Here is a 15613-nt window from a genome sequence, read left to right on the forward strand (position 1 = left end):
CCTCCCAGGATGCATCTGGCAATGTCTGGACACGTGTTTCGCGTCACAACTGGAGGCAGGGGAGGTGCTACTGGCAGCTAGCAGGTAGGAGCCAGAGATGCTGCTAAATGTCCACAACAGAGTTATCTGGCCCCAAATGTCTCTAGTGCCAAGGTTGACAAACGCTGGCCTGCAGCAGTGGTTTTCATCCCATCTGTGTGATAAAATCACCAACAGAGATTTCCCAAATCTGAGAACCTGCGGCCTATAAGAGGCTCCTCCTCTGACTCCCGTGTCCAGCAGTGGCACATGGGAAATGCACTGGGGCTGCTGGCTCCAGGCCTAAAGGTCATCTTGGTCCCCAGCACCTACGCAGCTACCAACCTGCATTTTTCTCCCTGGCACCTCAGGGAGTCTGATGTAAGTAACCCACCATTCCTTTGCAAAAATGCTCCCAGGTGCTTTTTGTAGTCAGTGAGGAGTCCTGACACCCAACCCACCACTCACACACACAGCACAGACCTGAGGAACAGGAATGACTGGCTTTAATCAGTCTGCAACAAAATCACCCTCTGGAGGCCTAGTGGGCTGGGGGAGCCCTACGGCAGGGGAGATGTGCTATGTCCAGCACAGCTGAAGCAGAGAACCCTCTGAGAGAAACCACTGGAAGGGTGGAAGGAGGGGCTGTGGGACGGACAGCTTCCCCTGACTGGGTAGAAGGGAGCAGTTGCAGTATCAAAAGTGGTTCCTGAGCCCACCTGAGTGGCCAGCCCCAGCCAGGCAGTGGGATGGGCTTCTGAGCCCCATGGCAACCCTGTGTGCATGCATGGCAGCCCTGTCCCTTCTTGGTCCTGTTCTTTCCTCCTGCCCCACAAGGGAAGCAGGTCCCAGGTCCCTGAGCACATTTGGCCCAGCCCTTGCCCAAGCTGGGCCAGGCAGCTAAGCAGGGGCTTAGGCCTCAGTGACAAGTGTGCTTCTACCCTGCCATCTGTCCTCCAGGCCGTACCCAAGGAAGGTAGAGGAGCAGAACACTGGTAAAAGTGGCTCCTGCCCTGGGCTTCAGCCAGTGTTCTCAGCAGGGTGGCCTTGCTGCACCTCTTACACCGTCTTAATGTCCAGGGTTTGGGCCCCTGACAAATTCTGGCGCTGGGCCTTGACCATGTGCAGGCGTCTCCCGTGCAGCGTGAACTGGGACCAGGTAAAGAGCTGCAGCAGAGCACAGGTGATGGGCACCAGCACCAGCAGATAGAAGCACCCCTGGCGGAGCGTTGGGGCCTGTGCGGGAGCTGGGGCTGGGGGCTCTGGCCAGGGCTGGGCACTCCCTACAGGGGTCATTGGGGGCTGCTGGAAAAGGTCATGACCTAGGACAAGAGGGCACAGAAAAAACATGATCAGCCAATTCCTCTCCCAGTGCTGGTTCCCTCTGAAGGCCATGGTGTGATATCTCAAACATCACACGCACATGTCCAAACCACAACTTTCAATTCCCCCACCCCCCAAACCCGCTCCTCCCCTAGTCTTCTCTTCTCGGTGAAGGGTACCACCCCCAACCCAATAACGCAGGCCAAAAGCCCCAAAAGGCATCCTCAATTCCTTGCTTCAGTGTACTCCATCACTCCCCAACATTCCAATCCTTCATCTCCCCCCAACTCCAAAACACCGCCCCACCCTGGTCTAAGTCTCCATGGCCTCTGCTAGTCTCCCAGTTATCTCCCTGCTGTTCCCACCCCAGCCTCCTACAGTCTGTTCTCCATACAGCAGCCACAGTGAACTGTAAAACACATAAATCTGACCACGTCACTTCCCCACTTAAAACTCAGCAGCTTCCCTTTGACTGAAAATAAAACCCAAACCCTGCCCAATCGACAAGAGCCCTCTTCACTTTTCCAGCCCCATCTCCCAACCACTCCCGAAACCTTGGGCCTTTGCACTTGCCGTTCCCCCTGCCTGGGATGCGCTGCGTTCTTTTCTAGACCAAACCTTTGCCATTTAGTTCACATGCCAAGGGCACCTTCTCAGAGAAGCCTTCCCTGATCACACCAAGTAGCTTCTCAGTGACGTTGTCTCACAACTCCTTAATTTTTACTATGGCACTTATCCCCGCCTGATGTTTTCTTGTTTGACTGTTTGTTGCCAACTCCACCCCCACCCGATTAGAATATAAGCTCCACGATGGCGAAGGCCTGTTCTGTCTTACTCGTTGTTATCTTCCCGGCACTCAGAGCCTGCACAGAGAAGGTATTCTGTACATATTTGTTGAGTGAATGAATGAATGAATGAACTAAGAAAGTAATGGAGGAATCTGAGAGCCAATGCCTCTACCCATGTGGGGAGAGGCCAGTTGCCATCCTCTCTGATTCACTGGACCCAGCCTTGCCAGCCAGGTGAGCTGTGCCCCCTGGAGCATTGGGAGCCCCTTGTTTTCCCCTGGGCCCTCACCTGTGTAGAAGCAGAGCAGCCAGGTGCCCAGCAATGGGGCAAAGGTCTGGCCCGGCTTGGTCACGAGGGCAACCATGCCAAAGAGAAGCGCCGAGGCCGCCTGCTTGCGGTGGTTCAGCACCAGGTCCTCGTCCACCAGGTCAGTGACCACTAAGGTCAGCAGCTTACAGGTGCCCTCAGTGAAGACACGGTTGCTGCGGTTGGAGAGAGAGCGCGGCGAGAGTGAAGGGGGGGACAGAGGCGCGGGGGCGAGGCTGGGCAGGAGCATACCTGGCAATGAAGAGGCAGAGCAAGCCGAGGTGGTCTGGGCCAGCCAGCAGCATGAGCAGGCTGAGGCCCAGCTTGAGCAGGAAGAGCCCCCGCACCACAGCGTAGACACCCCAGCGTCGGCACAAGGGCAGGAAGTAGAGGTTGTTGAGATGGGGAGCGACATAGGAGATGCCTGGGGAGGCGGTGGGGCACCAGCCTGTCAGGGGCACGGCTGCAGCTTTGGTGACTGCCCACATCTGACTGCATTTGTAGCGCACTAATGATGTGCTGGGCTCTGTGCGAAGAGCTTCACACTCTTTTATTTAATCCTCCCAACGCTTTAAGGTAAGTACTATTAGTATTCCTCCTTTACAGATGAGAAAGGGAGGCCTGGAGAGGAAATAACACACCCAAGGCCACCCAGCAAGACCCCCCAAGCCTCAGACTACTGTCCTCCCACTAACCAGCCACTGCACTGCATTGCCTCAGGGTGGCACCATCTCCAAGAAACCGAACATGAGAGCAGCCCTACCCCCGACACCCATGACAGGCTCCCGCTCCCACCCTCTCCGGGTAAGCAAAGCTGGGGGCTGGAGGTGCAGCCTCCACCCTCTGCCACCTGAGTCCCAGCTGGTGAGGTGGCTGTGCCTGCAGCTGGGCTAGGAGTTCTGGGGTACAAGTCTCTGTCCTTCCAGTCTGCCCGGGGCCACAGACTCACCCAACAAGATGGAGCCTGTGGAAAGGGAGATGTGGTCCGACAACAGATGCTCCAGGAAGAGGGGAAAGAAGTTGCTGTTGAAATGGCAGTGGAAGACCTGCAACCCGATGGGGACAGTGAGGAGGCTGCCAGCTGGGAGGGAAGCCAGTAGGGCTGGAAGCCAATAGGGGAGCACATGTCCCCTGGTCCTCAGAGCAGCAGGTCTTTATCCCCACATCCCTAAACATGCAACATGCCAGAACAAAACCTAAAACCACATTCCTCTGCTTATCTGATTTTGTTAGAAGCCATGATAAAATAGTATTGGAACAATGAAAGGTTTTTTCTTTTTAATTGAAACACATTTTCATGACATAAAAACAATTTATTTCTAAGTTTGGCCACATGTGTTATATACTACATGTGTTTTAGGTGTGGTACTTGGTGTTTTCAAAAGATTGTCACAGAGTCCCCAAAGGGAGCATCTCTCTTTCATATCCTCACTTTATAGGTGAGGACAGGGCTGCCCAGAGTCGCTGAGAACTGCCTGAGATCACACAGGAAGGGAGGGGATCAGATGGTGCTAGAGTCTGGGGAGTCTCCTGACTCCCCAACCTGTGTTCCTGCCACTGAATCATCCAACAATCCTCAGAGGCAGCCCAGAACCGAGTTCCAGCTCTTGAGGAACCTGTCCCCTTGAGTGAGGCTTAGCCCAGCCGTGGAGGGGCCTGGAGGCTGCTCCCCGTACCTGCACCAGGTCCATGCCCACGAACCACAGGAAGTTCCGGTGGCGTGCCAGCTGCCGGAGGTACTGGCCCAAGGTGACGCTGCCCACTTCCTCACTGCCCACAAGCAGCTTCTCTCCACACAGGCTGTGGGGCAGAAGGGAGTCAAGAACTGCTTGGGGCTGGGCCAGAGTCATCCCCGACCCCAGGGCAGCCACCCAGCAGCCAGGGGACCCAGCACTGAAATCAGACCCAGAAGAGTGCTGGTGGGAACCTGGGCAGCAGGGCTGGCCACTCACCCACCATCCACAGCCAGGGCTGAGCACCCGGGCTCCCTTCTGGCCACCTCAACCCGCCGCCTCAGCAGTTGTGTGGCCCCCAGAAAGCCCAGCCCAGAGCCGGTGGCCAGTGTCACGCAGAAGGCGCGGAAGGAGGAGAAATCCTCCTTGTTCCAAAAGGCGTAGGAAGCAAAGACAGAGAGCGAGCCAGCCGCGCTGAAGAGGGAGCAGCAGAAGTTGAGGTGGGTGCGATCATGGGCCGAGAGGGCCAGGTCAGCCAGCAAGGCGTGATGGTGCAGGTCCACGAGCGTCAGGAAGCCATCATACAGGCACAGGCACAGCAAGAACTGCAGGCCAGCCGGGGCCCAGGGCACCCAGAACGCCAGGAACGACAGTGCCAGCAGCGGCCCATGCCAGCTCAGTGCCCGCACGCGGGCCAGCACCACGGCCCTCGAGGAGAGCCCAGCGCCCGACCTGCCAGGGAAAGGAGGGCTGTTGAGAGATGCCCTTTCAGCCTTGGCAGGCCCCAGCTCCTCCTGCCCAAGTCCCAGAGGGGGGATGGAGGCCCAGAGTGTGGGACTCACAACAGCATGGTCCCACTGTGCTCCAAGTCCCCAGCCTTCAATTTAGGAAGCACAACTCACCAATGGGTACACTGTCCTTTGCCCCAATCTCTTCCCTTAGCCTGTCAGGGCTGACGGCCAAAGGGTGGTGGGATACCTACTACTCAGGCTTGGGGACAGCAATAGCTCAAACAGGGATGGGGTAAAAGAATCTGCTGGAAGCAGCAAAAGGTGTTTGCAGTACAGCCAAGCCAACCTGGGGTAAATCTCTTCCCCTGGCAAACAAGGCTAGGGTTAGTCAAGGCTACTCTTCCAGCCTGGACAGAACCTGCCCTGGACCCCAGGAATGAGGGGACATGGACAACCCCTGAAATGGTCTCCCTTCTTTCCCCCCCACAAACACAGGCAGGGGTCCTCCAGCTCTAAGAGCAATGGGGTGCGACTGAACCAGTTATGAGCCATCCCTAAGACACAAACCGGGGCTGGGAGCTGAGGAACTGGCGGTCACTGAGCCAGCCGAAGAGGGGGTCATTGAGGCTGTTCCAGAGGAGAAACACCGTCTGCAGGCAGAGGGGAGATGGGATAGGTGGGCTCCTCTCCAGGGTTACCCCTACCCCAGCTGCTCACCACCCACACAGATGGCTGCAGCCTTCCTGCCTGCAAACCTTTGCTCTCTGCCAGCCACTGCCCCTTCCAGACTCTGCCCCATCCAGGGCCCAGCTGTTACATGTATCCAGCTGATTAGATTAGTATATGAGAGTATATTATACATATGAGTATACAGAACAGTGACTATGTAAGACAGTGGCCAGGAGAGCTGGTCTCCTCTACACTAAGGGTTATCGAGGCCTTCACCAGCTTTTCTTGCTGAGTCTGCCCCATGCCCCTGACAAGGCAGGACTCAGCACCTGCAATCTGCATGGCTGCCCATGCGTCCTCTCTTCTCCCACCCAGGCTAACCGCCCAGAGCTGGCCCTACCTCTCCAACCCAGAAGGCCGTTTTGTTGATCTTGTACACTGAGACAAAGGTGTCCACGTAGTAGAGCAGGAACACATTGTGCAGGATGGAGGTGAAGAGGGCCAGGGAGCCATAGACCACGGCCGTGGGCAGGCCCAACAACCAGGTCTGGAGGCGACCCAGCCCCATGGCTGCCAGCCCCAGCCTCAGCCCCAGGAGCACGGAGGGCTCATGGCCATGGGCAGTCTCACCATCCTTGTCCCTGGGGAAGAAGGAGCCAGTTAGCAGCAGGGATCAGAGCCAGCTCTGCTCTTAACCTCAAACCTCTGAGTCATTTAAAAACTCATTTCCACTGGGAGAGAGTTTGTACTTAAAACAAAGCTGGGGAATCATCAATGAAGTACAGCTGAAACGATGCTAAGTTAGATACCACTACTCTGGGAGTAACGAGGAAACTGACAAAGCCTGTGGGAAGAGAAGGGCGACAACCGAGCGCTGAGCCAGGTCGTGTGCCAGGGCTGGATGCTCAGTACCGTCTTACATCCACACTTACGACCTTAACGGTCTGGACGTGATGACCCTGGTCCTGGGCACACACTGTACTTACAGTAAAACCTCAGGCAAGCTACTTAATCCGAGCCTCAGTTTCCTCCTCTATGAAAGGTAAGAGGGGATGGTGCTGCCTTCTCTGCAGAGGAACTTAAGGATTAAATGAGGTAACTTACAGAAAGTACTCAATAAACACATGTTGGTAGTGTCGTTCATATTTTCACAAAATCCCTACAAAGTTTATAGTACTATTAGATTTTAGAGCAGTGCAACCCCAAAGCTCAGAGATGTTAAGTAATTTGACCAATGTCACACAGCAAAAAAGCAGCAGATTTGAATCCAGACCTGTCTGGCTCCAAAGCCTTTTCTGCCACTTGACATTCTAAATCAGGTTCCTATGCACTGTTGCGGAGAAGAGTAAAACCTGGGGTGACGTGTGATCGGTGACAAGAGTGGTAAGATGTGGTAAGAGTACACAACTGCTCATACACTTTGATTTGGGAAATTCCACCTCAAGAATCCAGGTGGGGTGCGGTAGCTCATGCCTGTAATCCTAGCACTCTGGGAGGCCTTGGTAGGAGGACCACTTGAGCTCAGGAGTTCGAGACCAGCCTGAGCAAGAGTGAGACCCTGTCTCTACTAAAAACAGAAAAATTAGCCGGGCATGGTGGCATGCGCCTGTAGTCCCAGCTACTTGGGAGGCTGAGGCAGGAGGATTGCTGAAGCCCAGGAGTTGGAGGTTGCAGTGAGCTACGATGACGCCACTGCACTCTACCCGGGTGACAGAGCGAGACTCTGTCTCAAAAAAAAAAAAAAACTAATCCAAAGGAATGTGTACAGAGATGTTCATCACAGCAAAAAGCTAGTCACAGCCCAAGAACACAACAAAGGGACCAGCTGAGCAAGCTCAATGCTTTCCAGAAAGGACCTGCACGTGGGCAACATCAACACATGGGGAGAGAAACTCAAGAACATGTTACATGAAAAGAGAGAACAAAGGACAGCAGACCCGTGCACAAAGACCAACAGCTAGGATGACCAGGATTAGGAAGGAAAATAAAAGTCAGATCTTTATTAGTCCAGCGCTTCTCAAACTGTAATAAGTGTAGGAGTCACCTGCAGACTTTGTCAAAATGTAGATTCTGACTCAGGAGGTCTGGGAGGAATCTGAGATTCTGGATTTCTAACAGGCTCCCAGGTGAGGCTGAAGTTGCTGGTCTATGACATTTTAAGCAGCAAGGCCTTAATTAAGTCTCTTTTTTAGACTCAAACCTGTCCTTGCCCCATGCCCCAGTGGCTCTCACTGCGCCCCCCCCCCCCTGCAATCTGGCCTCTCCCAGCCTGTCCAGCCCAGCCTCCTCTGGCCAGGCCTCCGTCCTTGCAGCTTCCTCCCACGGGCAGCACCCTCCCCATCTGTATCGCCCCCATTCTTCAGGAGCCAGCCCTGTGTCCAGGAGACCTTCTCTAGCCCCTCGGGCCTCGCCGGTCCTGCCCGCCCCCACACCCCGTTTGCTCTGTCTGCACAGCAGACACTCCAGAGTGCCCACCCCTACCCGACTGTGGGGTTTTCAAGGGCAGGGCCTGTGTCTTCGCCTTCTATCTCCCTCTGAAGGAGAACGTGGGAGGCTCTGAGGAGGATGAGGAGGGGATCTCACTGCTCTCTCCGGCTCACTGAGGAGTGAGTGGTGACTCACTCAAGAGATCCATATGCACCTCCCCCTCCCCATGCCAACCTTGTGCCAGTCTATGCCTAGTAGTGGGGGAACAAGAGAAGGAGAAGTGGCCAAAACTACCTGAAAGCAGCCCTGCACCTGTGAGACTGTTCCCTGGGTGGGCCACAGTGATCCGCTCTTGCCCCCAGGCAGGAGGATGGGCAGGGGGCCCTTGATTTTCTTTCTTTTTTTTTCCTCAGAGCTTTATTGAGATATAACTGACAAACAATACACTACATATATCCAAAGTGTACAGCCTAAGTTTTATCATACGCATGTGTTTCCCCTGAGAAACCATCACCACAATCAAGATAACGAACGCATCCATCACCCTAAGTTTCCTCGGCACTGTTTTCCTAAGTGCCATGGTGGAAAGAAGATACCCCTGGACGTCTCACAAGTCCTCACTCTACCATTTACCACCTGTGTGACCTGGAGCGATTTACTTAACCTCTCTGTGTCTGTTCACAGTCAATGAGAAAATAAAGCACTAAAGCTTTAAAGACGATTACTATCCAACCTCTCAGACCTTCCATAAAAGGGACAGGGCCCCACAACCTGACATACAGGTCAGGAGTGAGGATTAAATGAGATCCTTTCTAAAGCGCTTTGGGCCTATAAGGCACACCCTACACCTCTGTCACTATCCTTAACCAGGTCACATTCTGTGATTGCCCCAGGGCTTTCAGAACCCCCTGCCTCAACCCCAAAGCTGTAGTTGAAAGGGAGTGACGCCTCCCCACCCCTTCCCAGATGCCCAGGGACATGCCCTTGTTGCTAGAGGTGAGCCCTGCGCACAAGGTCCCCAACCTCCCCCAGCTGGCTCTGTGCACCTACTCTGGGATGAGGGTAGAAGAAAACTTCAAAAGGTAGAGAGATGGAAAGAGTATGACTTTTGCTGTCAGAGGGCCTGGGTTCAACTCCCAACTGCACTTCCTACTAAGATTGTAATCTAAGACAAATCATTTAACTTTTCTGAGCCTTGGCTTCCTCATCTATAAAATGGGATAATAATGCCTATTTTTTTTTATAGGGGTACAGAAAGGATTAAACAAATGTCCAGGAAGCCCAGAATGTTGTGCTTGTCACACAGAATATGCTCAGAAACTGGCTTTTTCTTTTCTGGGCTAGAGTGCTGTGGCGTTATCATAGCTCACTGCAACCTCAAACTCCTGGGCTCCAGGCATCCTCCTGCCTCAGCCTACGAAGTACCTGAGATTACAGGCACACGCCACTACATCTGGCTAGTTTTTTCTATTTTTAGTAGAGATGGGGTCTCACGTTTGCTCAGGCTGGTCTCAAACTCCTGAGCTAAAGTGAGCCTCCCACCTCGGCCTCCCAGAGTGCTAGGATTACAGGTGTGAGCCACCACGCCTGGCCAGAAACTGGCTTTTTCTTGGGCTCACTTAGATCAGGGTACGAGCAGGAGAATATCCTGGTAATTGGACCCCTTCCTAGGTAGGGGAGTTTGAGAAAAAGATGGGGCACAGGAAGCAAAGTCAGAAAAAGAGGGCCTGCAAGGAGCAGGAACATACACAACATTTGGGAATGCCAGAGACAAACTCCCAGCACAGACCTGAGCTGAAGGCACAGCAATCTGTCCAGGTGAACAGCTGCCCCGGAGAGGGAGCTGGGGGAGGAGTGTGCGGGGTTACTCTTCAGTGGTTTCTCTTCCAGATTCCCCTCCTCCATCAAGAAACAGCCTTCCCCTCTCGCCCTCCCTACAGTCAACCTGCCCCAGCAGAGAACAGCAGCCCTGCCTTTCTGAAGGAACACTGCTTGAAGCCCACACCAGCCTTGTTGCATAAGCTGGGTGAGATACCCTATAATCTGCAACCAACTCCACCTGCCCCCTTGGCACCTTCTAAGGCCCATCTGCCCTTGGTATGGTCCCGGCTGGTGGCCTTGAGCCAGCCACTCCCTCTCCCTGAGCCTCAATCTCCTCACCTACAAAGTGGGGATGTTAATGCCCACCTTGTAGATGGCTGTGGGCTGAAATGCAAAACGAATATAAAGCACCAAGCATACTACCTGGCACACAGAACACCTTCAATACATGATAGCTATTTTTTTTCATGTCTCTGAAGTTTAGTTTCATGATCAGTCATTAACCCCTCTGCCAAATCCTTGACTGAAGTTGTCTTTCCAGCACCCAAGCTTGATGCCTCTTGTTGTCCTGACCATCCTAGTCCTCTTGTCTACCATCCTCAAATTCTTTTTTAAATACCACCTTCAGGCCGGGCGCAGTGGCTCACACCTGTAATCCCAGTGCTTTGGGAGGCTGAGGTGGGAGGATTGTTTGAGGTAGGAGTTTGAGACGAGCCTGGGCAACATATTGCAAGAACTCATCTCCACAAAAAATTTAAAAAATTAGCTGGGCACAGTGGCACGTGCCTGTGTTCCCAGCTACTGGGAAGGCTGAGGCAGGAGGATCGCTTGAGCCCAGGAGTTCCAGGTTGCAGTGAGCAATGATCGTGCCACTGCACTCCAGCCTGGGCAACAGAGTGAGATCCTGTCTGTAAAAACAATAAATAAATAAATGCCACCTCCACACTTTTGTTCATGCTCTTCCTGCCACCTGGATACCCTAAATGTGACCACATACCATTTCTCAGGCACATACGATATGCTTGGCTTTTACATGCATCATCACAAATCCTTCCTTACAGCTCTGTTACTACTGCCATCCACATTTTATAGATGGAGAAACCAAGGCTCTGAAGGTTAAATAACTGGCCCAAAGTCACAGAGCTATTAGAGGCCAAGATTCAAAACAGCAATCTCTGCATTTTTCACCTCACCATGCCCCCCCAATCTTGTCAAATCCTGCCCATTCAGTCTCACAGGCCCAGTTAGCCCTGCTGAATACACCCATTCAGGTGTGCTCTCCCCTTTTCAAGTCCCTCAGCCCCTGTATCCAGCATCCAAATCCCTCCCTTACCCTCCTCCAGCCCACAAGCTCTGTAAGGGCAGGGCCAGGTCAGCCCACCCTTGATTTCTGCTCTGCTTCCACCAGGCTCTTCCTCCATGCAGTAGGTGCTTACTTAATACCTGATGGGTCAATTTGCTCCTAAAAGGCCAACATGGGCATCCACAGCCCTAGGGAACAGCAGCTGCAGCAGCCATAGAAAGAGGCAACCCAGGAAGCTCGATGTGCCCCTCTGAGTAAAACGTGTAAAGCAAAGCAACAGGAGTCTGAAGAGTAATACAGATAATAACAAGGAGTAACAGTTATCAAGCTTTCAACAAGTGCACAGCACTGTGCTAAGAAACACAGACACAGTCTGGAAAGAGAGCTCAGCACTAAGACGGAGAAAGGGGCCAGATCAGAAAGGGTTTTGTAAACCTCACAAGATTCTATCCTAAGGACATTGGGATGGCAGGCACTGGGTGTGGGGAGGTGACAGAATCAGATCTGTTTGGAAAGAGCCCTTTGTCATCATGTAAAATCTCTCCCACCTTCTCGCCATCCGGCTCCTGGGAGATAAAGAACTAGAAAGAGATGGAAGCAGCAGCAACTCCCTGATTTTTGACCACCCTCTGGTGGGTAGGGGGCTGATGGATTTGGTGGAGGAAACTGAGACAGCCAAACTGGAGCCCTGGTGAGAGGAGGATCAGAAGGAGTGTTTGCTTCTGATTCACAATGGAAATGCTAAAGACTGAGCAGGAAGCATTAGCGCAGAGGGGAAAAGCTAGTAAGAAGCATAACTTGGAGGTAGGCGCCCTGGGTCAGGTCTGCATATTATCACTAACTAGCTATCTGAGTTTACTCCTACATCTGTGAGGCAGAGGAAACAATTCCATTTTCTGCCTGTCCTCAGCGGTATCAAATGAACACGCGAAAATGAAAGGTATAACACCCAACGTGTCCCTTTCTCAACAAGCAGCCGAATTGTCTGCTGTGTTTCCTGTTTCACACTCTGGAATCTTATCTTCCAGCCCAGCCTCCCCACAGGGGTGCAGTTGGGGACCTTCCCTTTATCCCTGAAGCTAATGGGCTCCTCCTCCTCCTCCTCAGGCTGGAAATGAGCTTTCACCTTCCTGGGGAAGAGACCTGCCTCTCTTCCCCCCAGATTACCACAGCAGCGCTGGGGGGTCAACAACTTCACCCCAGTGGCCCCTCTCAAGCCACTGAGGAGTTTGGGGTCTACCCAGACGCTCTTTCCTCAGTAGCTGGCGCTGAAAATTGTGTAGTGGGTCTCCGTCTGCTCAGTAAAATCACTTGAGGAGCTGTTCAGTAATACTGAGGCCCTAGCCTCACCCGGACCAATTAAATTGGAATCTCGGGATGGGGCCCAGCACTGATCCCAACATCGACATATATTTTTTAAAGCTCCCCAAGTGCCACCAGGGTTAAGCCATTATGCTAATGGTGTGGCTCCCAGACGCCCTGGGAGCTACCTAATCCATTGCATCCCTTTCCCTCAGACCCCCAGAGAGCTCTTCTGCAAAGATGCCACCTTGCCCCCTTGAGCCCCGCTTCTCCCACCCTGACCCCAGAACATTCCCAACCCACAACCTTATCACCTCAAGGACCCCCTCAGACAGCCCTCATGACTCCCAGAGAGGAAAGCATTCCCGTCCCCCTTGGGCCTGTCGTTTGTGTCACATCGGCCCCCAGTCCGGCCCACTCCTGCCCCTGAGCCCCGGCCACGGGCCAGTCTCTCACCGAAATCGTGGCAGGCAAAGCCTTATCCCGCGGCTGCCCGGAGCCAGGTGCAAGCCAGTGCGCCTGCGCGCACGCCATCCAGGGCTTCCCCAGTCTCTCCCTCCGCCCCCGCCCAGCGATTGGCTCCGCGCGACTCCCAGGACCGCAGCTCGAGCAGGTGACCGTGCCTGAGGCTGCCGCCGCCATGTTTGTCTCGGGCGATTGCCCTTAGGGACCAAAAAGAGAAAGTGGACGCTGGCAAATAGAGGCAGGTTGCCTGTATTCCCGACTGGCTCACACCCTGTCTTTCACCTCCACGAAGGCTTAATATCGCTTCAGTTCAACTAGTTTTTTTCTGAGTGCTCTCTTTCTTCCTCATTCGTCCTTGCTTAGTATTAATCCAGAGAATGAAGACAACACCTTCCTCCAAGCCTTATGGTCTGACTGGATACAAAGCTGAGGCACATTTGGAGGTGGCAGCGGCACGACCTGGGACTCTGTGATGCTGCATTGTGAGCCCCTCAAGGGTGGCCAGGCCCAGCTTGAGCTGTGGGCACCATGGCTCTGGCCAGAGGAGCCAGAGCATGGGACGTGGGGCACTTTACCGAGAATAGAGAAGGTGTGGGACCCCAAAATACTGGGGGCTGTTACTGGAATCAGGGTGAGAACGAATGCTGAGAAACTCACAGCTTGGTCATTATTGTTCTCATTTTACCCGAAAACTTCCTCCCCAGACCAGCAGAAGTCTACAGCAAGCACCTAGGGACCAAAATTAAAATGCACGTTCTTTACCTTCCCAGGCTCAACTTGAGCTTGGTCTTGCACACACCCTACTCCCCACCCCGCTGTGACCAGCCCAGAACAGATGGAAAACCTGGCCTGTCCCATAGGACCCATTAGTGACCTCTAGGCGGGGGAGAGGTCAGTCCATGGATTGCCTTGGATATTTCTCCTCGGGTGCTGGAATTTTAGGGAAGGAACAAAGTTATAAATAGGTGTGGAAAGGTGTATTAGTTTACTATTGGTGCTATAAAAATTAACACAAACTTAGTGGCTGAAAACATACAAATGTATTATCTTACAGTTCTGGAGGTCAGAAGTCTGAAATGGGACTTGTTGGCTAAAAAGGTGTTGGCAAAACTGCATTCCTCTCTGGAGGCTATCCATTTTCCAGCTCCCAGAGGCTGCTTGCATGCCTTGGCTCATGATTCCTTTCCATCTTCAAAGCCAGCAATGAGCCAGGTGCAGTGGCTCATGCCTGTAATCCTAGCAGTTTGGTAAGCTGAGGCGGGAGGATTGCTTGAAGCCAGGAGTTTGAGACCAGTCTGAGCAAGAGTGAGACCCCATTTCCACAAAAAATAAAAAAATTAGCTGAGCATGGTGGCACGTGCCTGTAGTCCCAACCACTTGGGATCACTTGAGCCCAGCAGTTTGAGGCTATGATGACACCACTGCGCTCTAGCCCAGGTGACAGAGCGAGACCCTGTCTCAAAAAAAAAAAAAAAAAAAAAAAGCCAGCAATGGCTGGTCAAGTCTTTCTCACATTGGATCACTCTGACATTGACTGTTCTGCCTCCGTGTTCCCCATTTAAGGATCCTTGTGATTACATTGGGTCCACCCAGATAATCTAGGATAATCTCATTTTAAGGTCAGTTAATTAGCAACCTTAATACCAGCTTAATACCTTAATTCTCCTTTCTCATGTAACATAACATAGTCATAGGTTCCCAGGGATGAGAATATGAACATTTTTGGTGGGGACTGTTATTCTGCCTACCACAGAAGAACTCCCCCAACAAAGTCCCCTGTGTCCTGGGACCAGTCCTTAGAGTGGACAGAGGACAAAGCTTCTAAGGAGTGTCAGGTAGATTACAAATGAAACTCTATCCAAGCCCCTTGTCTCCATCTAGAGCCTAGCCCCAGAAGCTGGCTTCACTAGGCCACTGGCCCAAATTAGACTTAGGAGAGTAGCTCAGTCAGGAATAATGTGACATCACCAGGGGGAGTGTGGAAGGCCTTCCCAGAGGGCAGTTGGGTTTTGAGGATACTGAGAACCCAGAAGAACCTGTGGGGTTCTGTGGGGATCCTGCTTGAGTCAACAGAAGGGGAAGGAGGCTGGGCAAGTGGTAATCCTAGCACTCTGGGAGGCTAAGGTGGGAGGATTGCCTGAGGCCAGGAGTTTGAGTCCAGCCTGAGCAAGTGTGAGACCCTGTGTCTACTAAAAATAGAAAAATTAGCTTGTGGTGGTGCTGCATGCCTGTAGTCCCAGCTACTCGGGAGGCTGAGGCAGGAGGATCACTTGAACCCAGGAGTTTGAAGTTGTAGTGAGCTATGATGCCACTGCACCCTAGTCTGGGCTACAGAGACTATCTAAAAAAAAAAAAAATGAGGGGGGAAGGAAAGTATGGCAGCCCCGCAGCTGGGAGAGGCTATCAGTTTGAATTACCCACAACTCTCACTCACCCCACTGGAGAAGGAAGGGGTGGAGGGGTTCTGGCCCACAACCAAAGGGGCCTGGAGCTCAGACAGGGCTCACTCTGTCTGGATGAAGCAATCTTTCTGGCTTCACCCAAGTGACTTCTGGGCTTTGGCTTCAGTTGGATTGGGTTCAAATCTCACTGTGCTAGTTATAGGCTGTGTGATCCTGTTGCAGGATAAGAAGGGGGAGCCTTCTCCAAATGACTGACCCAGAGACCAGGCGAGGGAGAAGACGACCATTCGGGACAGGGTCCAAATTCTGAGCCCCAAACAAAGAGTGTAACAGTCCTTTAAACATTTTTAGGAAGAGTGAGGGGCACAGTTACAATGCTGTTAT

At 52.9% G+C, this 15613-nt stretch overlaps 1 protein-coding gene across 2 annotated transcripts; it reads right to left on the minus strand.

Annotated features, from left to right (window-relative positions):
- Positions 1–506: 506 nt before the first annotated feature.
- On the minus strand, positions 507–12895 carry MFSD13A (major facilitator superfamily domain containing 13A). Of its 2 annotated transcripts, XM_045568507.1 has the most exons (9): positions 12819–12895; positions 5910–6150; positions 5408–5490; positions 4389–4841; positions 4113–4236; positions 3386–3482; positions 2689–2860; positions 2419–2612; positions 507–1340 (listed from the first exon to the last, which is right to left on the minus strand). In XM_045568507.1, the coding sequence occupies exons 2-9, from the start codon at positions 6075–6077 to the stop codon at positions 1078–1080; spliced, it is 1554 nt and encodes a 517-aa protein (XP_045424463.1). In that variant the 5' UTR covers positions 6078–6150; positions 12819–12895; the 3' UTR covers positions 507–1077. The 2 variants fall into 2 exon arrangements, with proteins under 2 accessions (XP_045424463.1, XP_045424464.1); XM_045568508.1 differs by lacking the exon at positions 4389–4841.
- Between the last annotated feature and the right edge of the window lie 2718 nt (positions 12896–15613).

Source organism: Lemur catta, chromosome 14 (assembly GCF_020740605.2).
Source record: "Lemur catta isolate mLemCat1 chromosome 14, mLemCat1.pri, whole genome shotgun sequence".
Classification (NCBI taxonomy): domain Eukaryota; kingdom Metazoa; phylum Chordata; class Mammalia; order Primates; family Lemuridae; genus Lemur; species Lemur catta.